At 43.0% G+C, this 19,560-nt stretch overlaps 1 protein-coding gene across 2 annotated transcripts in view; it reads left to right on the forward strand.

Moving 5' to 3' along the window:
* Positions 1-3,730: 3,730 nt before the first annotated feature.
* METTL9 (methyltransferase 9, His-X-His N1(pi)-histidine) overlaps positions 3,731-19,560 on the forward strand; it is a 47,347-nt gene continuing 31,517 nt past the window's right edge. Inside the window, exons 1-2 of one of the 2 annotated variants that reach the window (XM_061153000.1) lie at positions 3,731-4,102; positions 15,838-16,028. In XM_061153000.1, coding sequence (XP_061008983.1) covers positions 3,938-4,102; positions 15,838-16,028 — 356 coding nt within the window. In that variant the 5' untranslated portion in view covers positions 3,731-3,937. The remainder of the gene's footprint in view (positions 4,103-15,837; positions 16,029-19,560) is intronic. The other variant, XM_061152999.1, reaches the window with a different exon arrangement.

The raw sequence follows: 19,560 nt of genomic DNA on the forward strand, positions 1-19,560 counted from the left end.
GGCTCTAAGGGAATGTCTCATGGAGGGTAACTTTGCAGAGACCAGTCACATTGGGAATGAGCATCGTTATGATGATAACCTTGGCTGAGTTTTTACAGTGTACAAGGCATTCAGAACATCTGATTCTCACAGATGTGTTGTGAATTAAGCGGTTCAGAATCATGTGTGCGTGCGCTCAGTCGTGTCTGACTCTTTGTGACTCCGTGGACCGCAGCCCGCCAGGCTCCTCTGTCCATGGGGTTTTTCAGGCAAGAATCCTGGAGTGGGTTCCTATTTCCTCCTCCAGGGGATCTTCCTAAGCCAGGGATCAAACCTGCGTTTCCTGCATCTCATGCATTGGCAGGTGGATTCTTTACCACTGAGCCACCAGGGAAGCTCTCAAAATCATGGCCCCCAGTTTACAGATGAGGAAAGGGAGGTTCAGGAGAGGGTGAATTATCCAAGTTATAGTGAAAGCAAGAGAAAATTAACATTTGTTTGAGAACTTACTATGTCCTGAGGCACTATACTAATCACTCTCTGTATTTTTTTTACTTTTAGTTGGAGGATAATTGCTTTACAAAGTTGTGTTGGCTTCTGCAGTACAACAACGTGATTCAGTCATAGGTATACATATGTCCCCTCCCTCTTGAACTTCCCTCCCACCCCCACTCCATCCCACTCCTCTAGGTGGTCACAGAGCCCCAGGTTGAGCTGACTGTGTTACACAGTGACTTCCCACTAGCTATCCGTTTTACACATGGTAATGTATAGGTTTCATTGCTTCTCTCTCAATTTGTCCCATCCTCTCCTCTCCCCACTGTGTCCACAAGTCTGTTTTCTATGCCTGTGTCTCTATTCTTGCCCTGCAGATATGTTCGTCAGTACCATTTTTTCAGAATCTGTATGTGTTAATATATAATATTTGTTTTTCTGTTTCTGTTTGCAATTTCGCCTTAGCTTACACTTTATCAGAGACCATAGTAATGTCATCGCATAGGCCTAAGATCATATCAACAAATTTCAGAAAAAATCCGTTACATTTACCAATATAAAAATTCATTGAATAGATTTACTAATTTTATTTTTTTAGAGATGCTCATTGCTTAATAACCACAAGGAACATCTACTGAATACACTGGGGAAAACTTGCGCCTTTCTTATACTCTGCAAAATATTAAGAAGCATAAAAACAATCTACGTCTATGAAAACATGTGACTCTACTCTTTTTAGATCGTTCTCTCTTCAACGAGATGACAATGAACAACAGTGGCAGTACAATTTGTGTTTCTCTACAGATCCAGCTCTCTATAGGTTCTCTTCCTAATTGAAAAGAGAACATGAAGACGCTGTAAATTGCAGCCGATAAGAACAGTTACAACAAAAAGCGCCCTGCCTAGAGCTCTAGATAGGAAAGTGATCCAGCCAAGATTTGGGACCTATGCACAGAGCTGTGACCCAAGCCAGACACCTGAGCCCTGGTCAGGGGGCTCTGAGCGGAGCCCAGCACAGAGGGTGTCATTTATGTGTCCTTTGAATATCACTGCATTTCAAGGCCAGAAAGAACACTGGCTCTTAGCTGGCTTTTTGTGTTATCTGTGCCTCTTCCCCGCTCCGTGATGGATAACTGAGGTTTTAATATACAGCAGTGACATTCTAGTCGATGTAGGAAAGGGGCAGTCCCTGAGGGCAATCTGAACTTCTGCTTAGTATATTTACTCTTGCTGTTTTCCTTCCTCCTCATTTGTAATTCAGGAGGCTCTCCGAGAAGGGAGAGACAGCAAGGCCTCTTAGATGGATCGAAGGACTGTGAGCTGGGATACCAGGTTCTATGAAAAGGTCTGCTATTGAATTTGTTCTGCTACCTTTAGGCAAATCATTTGATCATGCTGTGCTTTGGTTTTGTCCTGTGCTTGCTAAGTGTAAACAACATGTAGTTGAATATTCTGTAATTGTTGGAGAGTATTTAAATGTGAGACTGATTTATTTTTCCAGGCCACCTGCTGAGGTCTGAAGTGAAAATCTGCTTCTTTGAGATGCTGGGCTTCAAACCCTTCCGACAACAGCAGCCCATCGTGTTGCTGCTTCTCAGCTCATCAGGCTTACTCTATAGTTGAGGGGCTTATCTTGTGGTCTCCTTTGTTTGCAGAAATGAAATATGTCATTCATTACCTTCATGCTGCTTTTACAGCCCCCTGCCCAACCCCCCTCAACCCCTCTAAAAAGATGAAGGCTTTCTTTGGCACAGAGTTGCTTTACCTGTGACACTGATCCCAAGAGACCGTGGAGAGAGATGACATGGCAAACAAACTGAATTATCTGAGCTTGCTACTCTAGTTCCTTTTTGATGGTTTGGGTCAGGACCACTAAAGGTTTGAACTAGATTTAAAGGTGCAGGCTCTTTGGGATTTTGGCAGGAAGCAGTTAGGGAGTATGCTGGAAAGAGAACACAAACTACCCTCGCCCTCTCTGCCTTTTTGGTTTGTTTGTTTGTTTGTTATAGCCTGTGTTACATTTGGCAACAAGACGTCCCTGTTAGTGAAAGGTGCCAAGCTGAGGTTCTTAGAAGCTAATAAAAATGCTTGTGGATAAGGAAGGGTTTTGTTCCTCGAGTGGATCACCACTGACACTTTAACTTAATCTCTGAAGTGCACAAACGGAGTTAACAGAAAGATTTCTTTTGTTTTGAATTAAAATAAAATGTATTACATGATGTCTAGTGCAGTTAAGTTAGAAGCATTTTCTAAACAAACCTAGTAAGGTGTTAAAGGGATAGGACCCATGAAAGGTTTGACCCATTACTTGTAGCTTTGGTGGCAACAGGAAGAGCTTCAGACACAGGAACACAGTGTAACCTTTCAGTTTTGAAACGTTACTAGGTCTTCCTGTGCTATAAATGATCAAAGACACATCCGGGTAAATATGGCCGGCAAATCTTAGTTGGCTTGAAGAGTACTGAATCCAACTTCCGTTTGTTAATTCAAGGAAACAGCACGCAGGGACTCGAATTTGGGGTCTTCATTCTTGGACAGGGTCATCAATACACCAGAACATAACTTGCAGGTGCCCCAACTGCAGAAGCTTCCAACAGAGGCAGAGTTTTCGCCGATGCCTCTTAGGAACAGGTAGCCAGCAACCTGCCAGGCTTGAGGAATTGGGCAGGTAGGTGGGGAGGGGTTGGCAGTAACATTTTGCACTTAGATTTACGTCTACTTTGCGGCTCCTGCGAAGCAGGGTGTAGGTCCTTGGGGTGGAGGTCTGGCTGGTCGGCTCCAAATGTGAATAGGAAGCCATGTAGCTTGGCAATTATGTTAAAACTGGCAATCTCTGTTTCTGGCAAGGACTTCCTCTGAATGTACGAAGGGGATGAGGGTCACCCCGGGGTCAATCTGCACAACCTGGAGAAAAGTCCCGCCCTTGGGTGGATGAGGGGCCCAGAGGAAAAGACTAAGGCGACGAGAGACCAGAAGAACTGCGGACACTACCTTGGAGGGACGGGGAGGCTTCAGTTACCGCCTTCGGAACGATTATCCCTGGCCTAGAAGTATTTATATTAAAATCATTTCCGCCATCATAAGGAGTCGCAACGAGACGAGAGGCGGGGACGCGCACCAGGCGGATGCGCGCTCCCTTTGTCCCGCCTCCCAGCCCGCGGGCTCTTTGAGCCGAGGGAACGCGCTTCGGAGAGAACGCGCCGCAGGCGTTGCGTTTGTGCTCCGGGTGGAAACTGCCTTCCGCGGCGGCGGCGTTCCGGGGGCGGAGAAGACCGGGTAGGCGGGAAGGTTGAGCGCCGCCCGCTCCTCCCCACCCCCTGCCTCGGCCCTGAAGGGGCTGGATGGGCGGCGAGTCGGGCGCGATGGCTCGAGCCTGGGCGGCGGCGGCGGCAGCGGCTGGAGGCGGCGGCGCGTCCTCCTCCTCGCCCCGGCGGTGATCGGAGCGAGCGGCCGCAGGCCCCCGATGAGACTGCTCGCGGGCTGGCTGTGCCTGAGCCTGGCGTCCGTGTGGCTGGCGCGGAGAATGTGGACCCTGCGGAGCCCGCTCACCCGCTCCCTGTACGTGAACATGACGAGCGGCCCGGGCGGGCCGGCGGCGGCCGCGGGCGGCAGGAAGGAGAACCACCAGGTACGGGGCCGGGGCCGAACCCGAACCCGGGCCCGGCGGGGCAGGGGCGGGGCGGCCAGCCTTCCCGCGCTCGGCCCGGCTATTGTGCGGGGCGTTGCGGCGTGAGGCACCCCCCCGGGCCTCGCCCCGCCGCTCCGGGCCCTCGCAAAGTTTCCCCCCGTCTTCTGGGCCGGGCGCCCGGTCCGCGCCCCGCAGCTCCTTTTGTTCGGCGGCTCAGAAGGAGGACGACCTCCGGTTTTCCTCCCGGGCCCCTGCGCGAGCGCCCCGGAGACCCTCATTGTTCCCGGGTCCCGGCGGGTGATTGCGGACGCTCGGCCACTTTGGCGTCCGCTCCCGGCGGCCGGCCGGAGGAACTTTCGGGCCGGTGCGTGGCGACCCATCTGGCACCGAGGCCTGAGAACTGAATGACCCGACCAGACCCATTACCCCCGACAGCTTCTATCAGCCCAGAGTATCACGCCGAAAAGCCGGTCTCTCTTTTTGTCTGGTTGAATCTCTGAACGTACAAAGGTTCCATAAAGAAATTCAACCGTGCAGCGTGAGCCGCTTAACTCTCTGGGCTCGTTCGGGTGACATTTTCCCCAAGCACTTAAAAATGTGTTTGATAAGTGGCCACTCCTTTCCTGTCGAACCTTCCCCCTCCTACTTAAGAGAGATTATCTCCTTCAAACTTTGATTTTGGTATCTGACCGGAGAGATGTGGTAACAAGAAAGGTGATGAAAGCTTTCACTGAAAGGGTTATAAGAATTGGGCAGGAGCGAATGCTTTAAAAGAGTTGTAGTTATGCACCGTGAACGATGGCGATGTGGCTGGCTGGATAGTCTTCATTATCTTAGTTTTGTGGCTTAAGTGTATGTGCACTTGCAGAATTAAGAGTGAGGTCTTTCGTGTTTGATTATAATGTAGTTTGCGGTTAACATGACATTGAGAAGAAAGCCTCTTGGTTTTTGAACTCGGCCGGAGTATTGGTTTATAATAGCTAGCAGTTATAGTACATTTTGCTTTCCCAGAGAGCGGTAGCTAATTACTCCCCATCTTGTGTCTCATCATTTTCAGTTTTCTCATTTTCATATATTACTTTTCTTGTGATGCCAGGTGTTTACCCTGAAGTTGATTTCATGTGTTCTAATGAAACTAAAGGAATTATCTAAGTAGATAAAACAATTCATTCAGAGAAGTAGTATTCAGTTTTTATTTAGAAAATATTTGTAGTGGGCTTTTTCTATTTTTAAAGGAAATTATAAATGTCCATAAAATTTCTTGGTAATCCCACAGCTATTGTACTAATACTTTGTTAATCACTCCTATGATATTGTTAGGGGTGTAGGTAAACTTAGTAGGTGACCTTAACCTGTAAAACCACATTCTCTGCAATGGATTAGTCATTTTTAGAGTTGTACTGTAGTGATAATGTTCAGTTACTAAGATACATATCTCGAAGTAACATGGATAATGATGTAAAACAGTGAATAGAAATGTCATCTTTAATAGCTGGTAGAAATAAAGTTCTGGGTAGGATAAAAAGGAGGCTTATTTCCATTGACATGGAATTATAGTAGAGTCTCTTGACTGTAGATGTTTATTATAACACTTGAGATTACTGCTACTTCGGTATACTTGATGTTTTCAGTGCTCATAAAAGAAATGGACATATTATAAAAACTGAAAAACTGTTTAAGTCACTTGATTTTTATGGGGCCTAGGTAGAAATTATAGTTGCAGACACAGCTTCAGACGATGTCCTAACAATACATCTCATAATGTCTTTTAATTGTGTACTTTTTAAAAGTTGGATCTGTCAAGTTCTAAGGAAAATTAATACTGGTTTCCAATACCTCCTTTGCTTCATTATGTTTCTAAGACACTCAAGTATGTGTAATAAGTGTGTATTTTAACCAGTTGCACATAACAATTTGTCAGCTAGTTTCTCCAAATGAAGACTGATTTGGTGCTTTTTGACTGTTGAGTGGAAGGGGGAAGATTGGCTCTTTTCCTTAGAACTGTCACTCAAGACGTTATTTTGAGTTGATGCATTCGCATTATGAAAATATTGTCCATGAGTAAAAGATTAAAGTGAACAAAAGAGATGTTTATGGAAACCACAGTGAAATAAATGAAATAGGAGACTGTTCTCTCTGCCCTGGCTGAGTTGATTATTTGTTATCTGCTTTGTATTCCAGGATGCTTATAAACTTTGTTGCTGTGAAGTAACTTAACTCTAAATGCTTTCCCTCCCTTCAAGTTAATAGTTCATGCTAGGTCTTCTGGTGTTCATTTGGGTGTGTGGCTTCCATAGCCAGCCATCTGGTTCTTTTGCGGTTGCATGGAAGTATGGATTTGATTGAACTCTACTTACAAGTTTTCCTTATGTTTGATTAAAAAATTATGGTGGTGGATTCTGTGTTTAAAAGAGAGATCTTAGGCAATGTTTGTTCATTAAAATTAGCTATTTAGTTACTGAATCCTGGAGAGGCAAGGCTCCTTTGGGCTAAAGCAGCTCTAAACCAGTCACAGCACCATTTTAATACCTTGGTTTGGTGTGCTAGTTTCACAACTGGGATTTGTGTTTCATTTTGGGAAAGTGAGAAGGACGGGAAGGGGTTTCTCAGCATAGATGGATATGGCTTGCCGGCCAAATAGGCATCACCGACTTTTTTGTACAGACTGTAAAGTGAGGGAAAAAAATTTTTTAAGATGTTTGCTTCAGAGAAAACTTCCAGTTTTCTTAATCAGCAGCACATTCTTCATCACAGATTGGAAGCTGTGTAGTTTGACTTATTGGGAAGAAATTGAGGCAGGTAGTGAGAAACTAGATACATGACTTTTCGATATTGGCTGACCCGGAACTTACAAAGAAAGTAGTAACGACAATAGCTTTGAATCTAGCCTTTTTGAGTCATTGCACCTGCTAGTTAATGCAACTGTTAAAGAGCTATTGAAACTTGAAAGAACTCTTAGGCCACACTAACTAGGTTCTTGATAATAAGAGTCATTCAACAGCTTCTCGATTGATGGAGTGACAAAAGAATTGTTATAGAACTCCTTGGAAGCAGGCCAGGACTGTTTCTCCAGTTGATACACTGCCAGGTTTTTTAAGAGCACAGATAACATTATCTGAAATTAATAAGGTAACTTGGGGAGGGAGATGGGAGGGAGTTTCAAAAGGGAGGGGATATATGTGTACCTATGGCTGATTCATGTTGAGGTTTGACAGAAAACAGCAAAATTGTGTAAAGCAGTTATCCTTCAATAAAAAATAATAAATATATATGGTAACTTAAAATTGCAAATATGTATATATCTGAGTTTTTTCTTTTCACCTTCTTGTGTAAACTCAGAAATGTGCTCTGGCATAAGCAATGATGGATTTAAGATAGAATTGAAACAATTTGGATTTTCTTTCAGATGAAAAAATATCAGTACTTGGACATCACAGCCAGAGGTAAAGGTTGTGCTAAAGTACAGGTTCCGTCTCCTGCTCCTCACTTCCCAGCTACCTTGTGGAGGTGGACCAAAGTTAGGTATGAGTTAACAGTGCCCAGAGGGGTCAGCCAGCTAGCCAGACAGATGCTGATAGATAGATTTGTGTCCTCTGAACTGCCTTTGAAAGTCCGGAGTCCTTTGCAGCTGAATACCAAAGAGATTTTGAAGAGTTTTCTCTCCTTCCTTATAATCTGTGTTGAAACCCTGAACAAGTGTTAGCTTCAGTTTTACAGAGTACAAGGAAGGTCTCTTCTTAGGGGTATACCAGAAGCCTTTATTATGTTCCCCTGTGAAGGTGCCCTTGGGACCCTGATACTTCCTGTAAAAGACTGTTTCAGATCCCCTGAAGCTTTGTTAAAGTCTTGGGATTATAAAATACTAACAGCTAGTGATATTTGAAATGAAGATTGCCAGTAATTTGTTTATTAAATCAAAATTGAAGGGATTTAATCTAATCTTTCCCTTCATGGAAGTGAGGGTGTCCTGTTACTCTGCACTTTCAAGGCTCCTATAAAGAGGTTGTTGGTTTAGGTTTGTGTCATTTGTAGAGAAAGAATGATTTGAATATTTACACCTGTGCTGTGCATATATACAAGGTATATGTGTGGTAGTTGCCCAGTTGTGTTTGACTCTTTGCCACCCCATGGATTGTAGCCCGCCAGGCTGCTCTGTCCATGGAATTCTCCAGGCAAGAATACTGGAGTGGGTTGCCATTCCCTTCTCCTGGGGATCTTCCTGACCTTGGGATCAAATCCGGGTCTCCTGCATTGCAGGTGGTTTCTTTACCGTCTGAACTACTAGGGAAGCCCTTATACAGGGTATCAGTGTATCTGATATACAAGGCATCAGTGATTAAATGCCTGGACTGATATGATTGCTTGTAGAACTTTGAGTGTGATTTTTGAATCCTTATTGTCAAGGTGAGTGTCCTCAGGTTGGTCTCACCACCCACTGTAGTAGCTAAGATTCTCCTGTACTCTGTTAGCGGAGCCTCTCTGGTTGCCTTTAGTGGTATTGACTATCTCAGATCTTTCTTTGGTTGCTCACTTCTTTTGAGAATGGCAGAGTGCCCAGACCTACAGTGTGGTTTTGGGCATTCTCTTGAACGTCAGTTCTCTGACTGGCTTTTGTGAACCTTGACCAGGAAGGGAAAGAAAATCAAGTTATTGTGCTTCTATTAAGTGTCAGGCACTGTGTATATATATTATCTTCTCTAATCCTTAAAACAATTCTTGGAGGTAGGTGGTACATCCCCATTTTACAAACAGGCTAAGAGCGATGAAACTTGTTTAAGAGCACAGTTAGTAGATAGCAGAGTTGGAATTTTGAATCCTGCTCTGTCTGGTTTCAAGGCCCAGGCTTTCACCACTGTTTCATGGCATCCCTCTTAGGAAGCCTTGTTGCCTGAGGGGCTGTGAAAGTAGGTTGCCTTCTCAATAGCAAGCTGTACCCACTCTAGTGCAGCTCTGTATAGACACTGAAATTATGTAACAATACAAGTTGTTTTTGCAGTTTGTGAGTAGATAAAGATGAAAACAAGTGCTTGAAGTTCTGGCCTTTATACAGTTTGTGCATGCTTTGGTCACATTTAACACTGGGGTGGGGGGGAGTCTTAACTGTGGTGTCTTTCTTGTGACACCAACCAGTTCTCTGACACCAGCTAGGTGTTCTGTGATTCACGTCTATTTGACGCTACCCGGAGTTAACAGCCCAGAGATTTAAGGGCTCCCTCCTCAAGATTGTCCTCACTTGTGTCTCCCATGTGTCTCACATGCCAGCTGCAGGTTGAGGGTCCACAGCCTACCCATGCTTCTGTCCGACTTGGTTACAAATTCTGGGGTTTCCACAATCCCCCATCAAGTTAGATAACGATTCACAGAGCTTAGGAAAACACTTGGTTTCTGTTTACAGTTTATTATAGAGGATACAACTTGGGAACAGCCAAATGGAACAGAGGCATAGGGCAAGGGGCTGTCGGGGGAAGGTGGAGGGTGTCACAGAGCTCCCAAGCCCTGTCCAGGTAAGCCATCCTCCCAGCACGTCCGTGTGTTCAGCCACCTGGAAGCACCCAGAACCCTGTCTTTTAGGGGTTTCTGGAGGTTTCGTTACCAAGGTGTGATTGATGAACTCTTTGGCCAGTGTTGGTTAAACTCAATCTCTAGCTTCTCTCCCCTCCCTGGATGTTAGAGGTGGGACTGAAAGTTCCATCTTGCCCTCTTGGTCATCACATGACCATACACTCACTCTGGAGTTTCCCCAAGTTTTTAGGAGCTCTGTTCTGGGAACTGGGGATAAAGACCAAATATTTATTTATTATTGAACCACACTACCTAAGACACTCACAAAGAGTCAGATACAACTGAGCAACTGAACTGAACTGACATTACCTAAAATCAGAAAGTTCATTTTCTAAAATAACTTTCTAATCCTAATTTTCCTAATGGGCTCAAATCTTTTGTATTTTGGAAGAAAAGATTATTATATGCCATGTGTCTGACTAGTTGAGGAACTCAAAGTAATTTCAGAAAAACTTTTAACTCTGTCCCTCAGTCTGATAAGCAAATACAATTTTATAGGAACATTGCGTTTCTACTTTAAAGGAATTGGGTAAGCCCATGTAGGGGTTCTTAAGCAATGGTGATTTTTCACCCTCAGAGAAACGTGGCAATGTCTGGGACATTTTAGTTTGTCATGACTGGGGGTGGGGGAGTGTTGCTGGCATCTGATGGGCACTGGCTTGTGATGCTGCTAAACATCCTACAACCCAGATCAAGGATTATCTGGCTCCAAATGTCAATAGTGCTGAGGTTGAGAAACGCAGGCTTAGTGTAATTCTGTTACTATCTAGATCAGATTATCTTTAGACCTATTTATCCAGTCTTAATTGGGCAGAATAGTCCTGCTTTCTTTTCTAGAATTGAATCTCACAGACAGACACACTGGAAAGAACGAAGCAAAGAGAAGCTTCTTTGAAAAAAAACTTCTCCTGAAAAACCACGTGCACCTCGAACAGGAGTTTGAACCCGTCGGGAGTGCTCAGCAGCCCATTTATTTGGCACTGTGAGGTAGGATGTGAAACATGCAGTGCTTTGCCAGGTGCCTGGTGTAAGGTGGGCACTCTGTGTCTTCCTTCACTGCCTGCTGTGCTGATATAATTCTGCGGTGGGTGAGGAGCTACCCACTATTTGCAGAATTGGGTTTAAACAAGGCCTTGCAAAAACATTCAAGTTTTAGAAAGTGTCAAAACCCAGTGACAGCTGTCTCCATGGTTATCCTTGTGTTCTCTTCAGGATTTTACTAGAAACCCTAAATTCTCTCTGTTAGATTGCCCGTGATTTTTTTTTAACAGTAATTGTTAAATAGATGGACATTTTGTTGTTCATCTGTAACCGTACCAGCCACTGAAGTCAGTCATTGTCTCTGACCTTTTATGGAGCTTTGTGTCTACTGGGGAAGACAGACCCCAAACATGCAGTTTATATACAGGTATTCCAGTTGAACTATTTCAAATCCTAAAAGATGATGCTGTGAAAGTGCTGCACTCAATATACCAGCTAATTTGGAAAACTCAGCAGTGGTCACAGGACTGGAATAGATCAGTTTTCATTCTAATCCCAAAGAAAGGGAATGCCGAAGAATGCTCAAACTACTGCATAATTGGACTCATCTTGCACACTAGTAAAGTAATGCTCAAAATTCTCCAAGCCAGGCTTCAAAGTATGTGAACTGTGAACTTCCAGATGTTCAAGCTGGATTTAGAAAAGGCAGAGGAACCAGAGATCAAATTGCCAACATCCACTGGATCATCAAAAAAGCAAGAGAGTTCCAGAAAAACATCTACTTCTGCTTTATTGACTATGCCAAAGCCTTTGACTGTGTGGATCACAACAAACTGGAAAATTCTTACACAGGTGGGAATACCAGACCACCTGACCTGCCTTTTGAGAAATCTATATGCAGTTCAGGAAGCAACGGATAGAACTGGACATGAAACAACAGACTGGTTCCAAATCAGGAAAGGAGTAGGTCAAAGCTATATATTGTCACCCTGTTTATTTAACTTATATGCAGAGTATGTCATGAGAAATCCTGGGCTGGATGAAGCACAAGCTGGAATCCAGATTGCTGGGAGAAATATCAATAACCTCAGATATGCAGATGACACCACCCTTATGGCAGAAAGCAAAGAAGAACTAAAGAGCCTCTTGATGAAAGTGAAAGAGGAGGGTGAAAAAGTTGGCTTAAAACTCAACTTTCAGAAAACTAAGATCATGGCATCTGGTCCCATCACTTCATGGGAAATAGATGGGGAAACAGTAGAAACAATGGCAGACTTTTATTTTGGGGGGCTCCAAAATCACTGCAGATGGCGACTGCAGCCATGAAATTAAAATATGCTTACTCCTTGGAAGAAAAGTTACGACCAACCTCGACAGCATATTAAAAAGCAGAGACATTACTTTGCCAACAAGGGTCTGTCTAGTCAAGGCTATGGTTTTTCCAGTAGTCATGCCTGGATGTGAGAGTTGGCCTATAAAGAAAGCTGAACCCCGAAGAATTGATGCTTTTGAACTGTGGTGTTGGAGAAGACTCTTGAGAGTCCCTTGGACTGCAAGGAGATCCAACCAGTCCATCCTAAAGGAGATCAATTCTGAGCATTCATTGGAAGGACTGATGCTGATGCTGAAACGCCAGTACTTTAGCCACCTGAAGTGAAGAGCTGACTCATTTGAAAAGACCCTGATGCTGGGAAAGATTGAGGGCGGGAGGAGAAGGGGCGACAGGCTGAGATGGTTGGATGGCATCACCAACTCAATGGATATGAGTTTGAGTAAACTCTGGAAGTTGGTGATGGACAGGGAGTTCTAGTGTGCTGCAGTCTATGGGGTTGCAAAGAGTCAGACACGACTGAGTGACTGAAATGAACTGAACTGATTCAGGTCAGTGGTTATAAATGTTACTGAGGAGACATGAGACTTGAGAGATTATTAGAACAGGGGATCCATCCTAGTCTGGAAGTTCAAGGGATATATTTAGGCTTTGGTCATTTGGGGGTAGTGGGAAATGTAGGAGCCAGCAAATACCAGGTGAAACAGCTTTGGGAAATGAGCCTTCCAGAAAAGGAAAGAAGGGTACAGTGTTGTGACATAGTGACTGACTGGTTGTTATGGGTTGATAGGGAGTGTCATGAGGTGAGGCTGTGGATACAGAATGGACAAATCTTGTAGGGCCTCGTAAGCCATATTAAGTATTTTGAATGTTATTTTAAGATAACTTCTGTGAAGCAGGGTTGTGACATAAGATTTACATTTAAAAATTTACAGTTTCAAAGAAATATGCTTAGTTCCTTAAATTTTCAAACCATTTTTAGTTTCTGGAAGATCAAAATGCCACCCACATTTTGATGTTTGTGTGTGTGTGTGTTTTTTAAAGTTTTATCAAGATATAATTCATGACTGTAAAATTCATCTTTTGAAGTGTACAATGGTTAGTAGTAGACTTCACAAAGTTGTACCGCCATCACCACTGTCTTAATTTTAGAACATTTTCATCACTTGGTAACGAAATCCCATATTCATTATCATGAAGACACTCCCCATTGTCTCCTATCCCCAAACCCTTGGCAACCATGATCTACTTTCTGTCTCTGAATCTGCCCATTCTGGACAGTTTGTGTAAATGAAATCGTGTAATCTGTGGCCTTTTGTGACTGGCTTATTTCATTTAACATAATATTCATAGTTCAAATTTCAGGAATCAGTGCCTCATTCCTTTCTGTGTTTGATTGATATTCTGTTGTATGGATCAATTACATCTTGTTTATCCATTCATCAGTTGATGGACATTGGAATTGTTCCACTTTTTGGTAATTATGAATAATGCCGTGGAATTGACATTTGTTTCATACAAATTGTTGGGAGGAACATATATTTCAACCTTCATCTTAAAGAGAAGAGCATTACTCCTTTTTATTCAGTAGCATATTTTGATCAGTAAGCATTTTCTTTTCTGAAAGATATGTCTGGCAGTAAAGGTTCAACCACATGTGTTAATATTGATGAATTGAGAGAAATGCTGTTAAAAACTTGAGACGTTTTTGGGGGGAGGGGAGCATTTGTAAGCATTATTTGCAGTTAATGGTGCCAGTTCTTCCTTAGTTCTGGAAGTCAGAGTTCATTATTGTTCTGGTTGTCCACTTACAAGTGGGTGCCAAGGAATTCTTAGCTCCTCTGTTCCACGTGAATGACTTCTTGTCCGCAGTAATAGAATGTACCTGATTGCCTATTACCCAGGTGATGGGTTTCATCCTGATTAGTCATTTCAGAGGATTAAGAGAAAATAAAAGTTAGGATGGCTTCAGTATTACAGTTTAGAATGTGAACCAGGAGGTCAGGAGTGTAATAAAAAAATGGTTTATGACCGGCACTGGGGCATAACTTCAGGCACAATGAGTATTAAGAATTAGTTAATGGTTAAGCACGAACATCTTCAGACGAAGATAAAAAATGTAGGCAGTGAATGTAAGAAGCTTCATAGCTTGTCATATAGTGGGAAAAATAAAAGAGTATCAAGTTCAAGAAGTTTTGGTACAAGTGTTTTGAATGGTAAATTAACACAAAACCATCAGCAGTTTGAAAGATTTGGTTTATCAAGTCAGGGCACAGAGTTTGTAAAAAATATTAGTTAATCTTTGAAACTTTAATGTGCTTGTTTGGTTATAACAGCGTTAGTGTTGGGAATGTTACCCAAGATTTCTTCCAATATTTAGCAAGCTTAGGATGACTGTAAAATTGGTCCATCAGTTACGTTAGCAGTTACGGGAAACCTGCTGCTGCTGAATGGTCATACTTGTCAGGCTAAGCAGGTTACTTTTGTCTCTTCATTGGGGGAAATTGTTTCTTAGTTGATAACAGATTAATAGTAACTGATCTACTCTGCAGTTTCATCATATACTTAATGGACTGACTTTTATTTATCAGGCCGTGTTAGAGGACCCTTATCTCATTGCTATTCTTATAAGAGTCTCGTGTCTGGCCCCGTATTGAGGATAAGCCTGCATTAACTTGTTTAATCCTCAGAATAACCTACCAGGATAGACAGAAACCAGTGATGAATTTACAGAGTCTCAGAGATTTAAGTGATTCTTTGAGCTCCCACACAGGAATGGCTGAGCCAGGACTTGATGGTGGGCTCACTCTGAAGCTGCTGCACCCCACAGGCTGCTTCCCCCCTTGGTGTACTAACTCTGAGTGAAAATGAGAAACATTTATCACACAAGGTCACACTTTAGCCACAATTGAGGTCCTTGAATTTTGTTCTAAAAAGTATGTTCTGGGTATTGCCTGTTCCTGGCAATCTGCTTCTTAGCATGTTATTACTTTGTTTTCTTATTGTTTGCATATGACCTTAAGTAAGATCTTAACCTTTCTCAAGCACATTTGGCTCCTGTTTGTTAGAGTGTTAAATGATCTGGTAAAGCACACCAGTATTTCTACAGGTCTCTTTATAGCCCAGAATAAAAAGGATAGCTAAATATGGTCACTGGAATTTTTTTTTAAATTATTTAATTTACTTATTTGGCTGCACCAGGTCATAGTTGCAGCCCTCAGCATCTTGAATCTTCATAGCATCATGAGAACTCTCAGATGCAGCATGTGGGATCTAGTTGCCTGACTAGGATCGAACCAGGACCCCCCTGCTTTGGGAACATGGAATCTTAGCCACTGGACCACAGGGAAGTCCCTGGTCACTAGAATATTAAATGCTGCTACTTATTGGTTTGTTTGGTGGCTTCGAGTTAAATCACTGCATTGAGTGTTTTTAGATAAAAAATAAGGTTAATGTTAGTAGTTACTGCCTTCTTGCGTTGAATCTCCGTGAAGGAGAGGCCGCCAGAGCTCTCCTGATCTCGGGGTACAGCGGGGCGTAGTGCTAGAAGTTTTGAGCCAGGAGTCAACGCACTTGCCTGGCTCTGTCACCTACCAAGCTGCATGACTCGCAAGCCTCTTCACCCTTCCTCCACTCTCTTACCTGCCCTGAAGGTAATGAGGGTTAAACCAGAAACTAGGTAGGAGGAAGTATTTTATACCTTATAGGGGTCATATAAGAGTTGATTATTCTCAAAGTGCCATGAGATTTATGGTATTTGGAAATCTTAGATTCAATTTAGTCTTCTGTTTTTCATTTTTGGATTTTTTAGATGATGCTTCAGTTCTATGTTTTCATTTTTCTTATTCTTCTTTCTTTTTAGTGGTATGTGTGCAACAGAGAGAAATTATGCGAGTCACTCCAGGCTGTCTTTGTTCAGAGTTACCTTGATCAAGGAACACAGATCTTCTTAAACAACAGCATTGAGAAATCGGGCTGGCTATTTATCCAATTATATCACTCTTTTGTGTCATCTGTTTTTAGCCTGTTTATGTCTAGAACATCTATCAATGGGTAAGTGAATCTTGGATAATTTTTTCTTTATCCTTAGGTCTAGGAAAAAAGAAAAGTTACCTCACTGAGATGTTGACCATCTCCACAGCTACAACACTTGCAGTCAGAATCCTTGGCCCTGTGTCTCAGCCTTGGCAGGTTGCTTTTAAAATTCCCTATAACTTGATAAACAGCCTCATTGTTCTGTATTTCTGTGATGGGAGTTACAGTGCTTCCTAACTTTGATGTGCACAGAAATCATCTGGGCATCTGGTTAAAGTACAGAGTCTGACTCAGTAGGTCTGGGGTGGGACCACACTTTCTGTGGTCCCAGTTTTTAACCCATTCCCAGGTAATGCCTATCCTGCTGCTGATCTGTTAGAGAGGAACAGGATACTTGGAACCAAGCTATAGGTCAAAGAGTTAAGATCTTTGCCATAAGCACACTTCCCAGAAGCAGGTGTTCTGGGGAAGGATCTAATTTACTTCAGCCCAGCAGTAAATGGTGGCTTGTTCGAGTGACGGATTCTCCCTCAGTTCTTATGTAATGTCTAGACTCACCAGGATTTTGTAAACTTGTGAAATTCTCTGTCCCTCAAGTGGTTTGCTCACCTAAATCTATGGAAAACACTGTAGGAATATTTTTATCCTTTCTCATCCAACTTTTCAAACCCCAAAGCCTAAGAATCCAACTCCAAAGAGAGAAGCAGCGGGGCTCAGTGCTTGAAAAGCCTGTTGGGCCACTTACAGCTACTGGCCAGGTCCACTTTCTCTTCTCTGCAGGTTTGGAGCCAGCTTCTACTGAATGTCTTGTCTGGCTCCCAGTCTGTCATCTGGTCCTTAAATATGTGTTCAGGCACCATGAGCCATTTCTCAAGATTTCTTACTTAACTTTCTTCATTGTTTATATGAAGTTGCCTTAAATTGACTTCAGCAAACAGTTGTTATTTTTGTGTTGGTAGTTGAATTTATACAACTTGGTCTGCCATTTTGTTTCTAAAATTCACTGCATTGAATTTCTGTTCTATACCTTTTTTGTTGGGGGAGAGGACCAGGCTAGTCACCACAGCAGTGATTTTTAGCCTTTTTGGGGTTCTGTACCTCTTTGAAAGTGATATAAGGTAGAAATTCTCTGTTCAAATAGTCCTTACATTCAACATTTTGTATATAATTTGGGGAGATTTCAAACTCTGACCCTTCCTCCTACCTCTCCCCTGTTGGCCCCTGGTTAAAATTCTCTGCTCTGGGATTTCACATTTTGGTCAGAGGGGCAATACTAAGTTCCCTTTGGCTTCCCTCATCTACAGTTCTTCTGCTTTTCTTTTTTAAATAACCCCCATCCTCACCCCTTCCATCCACCCTCAATGCCCCCTCCCGCAATAGAACAAAAACATCTCCTGCCCTGTACCCTCTTCTCAGCTGAAAGCTTAGTTTTGAGCCCATTGGTACTTTCTCTCCATGGTGGTGGTAGCTTATTATCATGAGTGGCTATCTCTTACAGAAATAATTAGTGTGGTAACCTTCTTGAATTAAAAAAGTAAGATACATATTAGACTTCCTTTTTGTGGGAAAGGGGCAAACCAAGAAAGGAGAGACTTGATACCTGTGTTCTTTTATAAAGATGTTTGTAAGGAGGTATAGCTCCTCTGGGCTTCCCTGATGGATCAGTGGTAGAGAATCCACCTGCAAGGTAGGAGACACAGGGGACATGGTATTCGATGCCTGGGTCAGGAAGATCTCCTAAGGCAGAAAATGGCAGCGACTCCAGTATTCCTACCTGGGAAATACATGGACAAAGGAGTCTGGTTGGCTACAATCCATGGAGTCACAAGAGTCAGACATAACTGAGCATGTGGATGGGGGTTGGGTGGGGGTGGGAGTGGGGAGGGAGGCATACTTCCTCTGTAGATTCCAAATCTAGAGAGAATTTAGGCCAGAGAATCTAGAATGGTTCTCTCTCTCTCTCTCTCTCTCTCTCTCACACACACACACATGCATACATGGACATCACTAACGTTGGGACTTCAGGACAAATTAGAGAGCTGTGCCTTTCCATGGTATGTGTTTGCCAGAAACCTGTATTGAGCAAAGTCATTATCTTGGCATTCCTTGCCCGCTGAGTGACCGTAGCACCCTCCAATCTTTGTGGCCACCCAAACCCTCCCCACTTACCCCCAGTGCTCTCTAGAGGGCAGAGGTCATTTGGGCTCAATGAAGTTAGATTTTTTTGTTGTTGTGAGGTTTTGTTTAAATCTTTTGGTGTAGCCTCTGTTGCTCATGATCTTTGGATATAGGACAATGCTTCTTTCTCTGGTGCCCTTTCGACATGAGCTTTGACCTCAGGTGACCTCTAGCTCTAGGATTTTATGATTATCATATCACGGGTCCTTAGATTCCAAAAGATACGGCTAGGGAAGCGTGTTATTTTATAATTGGGAAAGCTTAAGCCATGTAACTGTTTGGCAGTTTACTTTTGGTTCTATGGCAGGTGGGCACCAACATTTGAAACATGCATCCCCTAAGCTCCCCCAAGCTTGTAACTTCTCTTTACCTCTTCTTATTCTGATTGTGGTTCCTCTGTGAAGTTTTACATAGCTATTTCAGAAAGTTCAGTTCCTTTTCTCAGATTTCTTTTTCATCCTGTTTTCCCATTAGAAGATAGGAGCAATTGAGAGTTAAAGACAAAGTTTAGGAGATGAAGTTTTCTATGGGAGGTGGTTGCATTGGTGAAAATCTCTGAGGGTTTCCCTCTCCCATTTTTTTTAGCATTTCTGTGGGGCAGAAAGATTTACTGCAAACACATTGTTAGAGTTGGTTGACCTCTCCTAAGGGAAAGAAGAGGAGGAACTCGCTCCATAATTTTAATTTTTTTCTGAAACCAGTCTTACCAGGAACACCCAGTTGCACACATCCTTCCAGTCACTGCATAACAAGCTTATTGTACCTTATGATTGTTTCCAGAAAGCAGCAGAACAGTACTGATTTCCCTGCCATTTCCTAGACCAGTGGTTTTCAGACTTTTCTTGGGTCTGAAGAGGAAGTGCCTTTGGAGCTGCTTCAGGTTGCAGAGAAAGGGTAGAAGCGGGCTGGCAGCAGTGCTGGCGCTCTCCGCTCTCCTGTTACATTTTATGTTGTCTGAGTAACATCTGCTTCACTTAAAGAAATGCTGCTGCTGCTTACAGGAAGTTTGGAATCCCTGCCCTGGACAGACTAGGATTTCGGAGCTAGAAAACAAGTTCTAAGTGGGGACACATTTTATTTCCTGAGACGATGCTTCCTTGAGAGTTGGTGTGATCTGTAGCTGCTTTTCTTAGAGCACTCTTTGATCTCTATTTTAATTCCTCTATTTTCAAAGACATTACTAAGTTTTAGAGATTTTTTAGGATTTTTAGAAATAACAGGACCTAGCCAATTGTATAACATACAAACTGACCCAAGTATGAATCTACTTTTAAATGCAAATTAACTGATATCACAAGGACCACTCTTCCTCTTTTCTCTAGTGTCTCTTTAAAATCTATTATCTAGACCTATTTTTTTATACTCATTGTTC

Source organism: Dama dama, chromosome 10 (assembly GCF_033118175.1).
Source record: "Dama dama isolate Ldn47 chromosome 10, ASM3311817v1, whole genome shotgun sequence".
Lineage (NCBI taxonomy): Eukaryota > Metazoa > Chordata > Mammalia > Artiodactyla > Cervidae > Dama > Dama dama.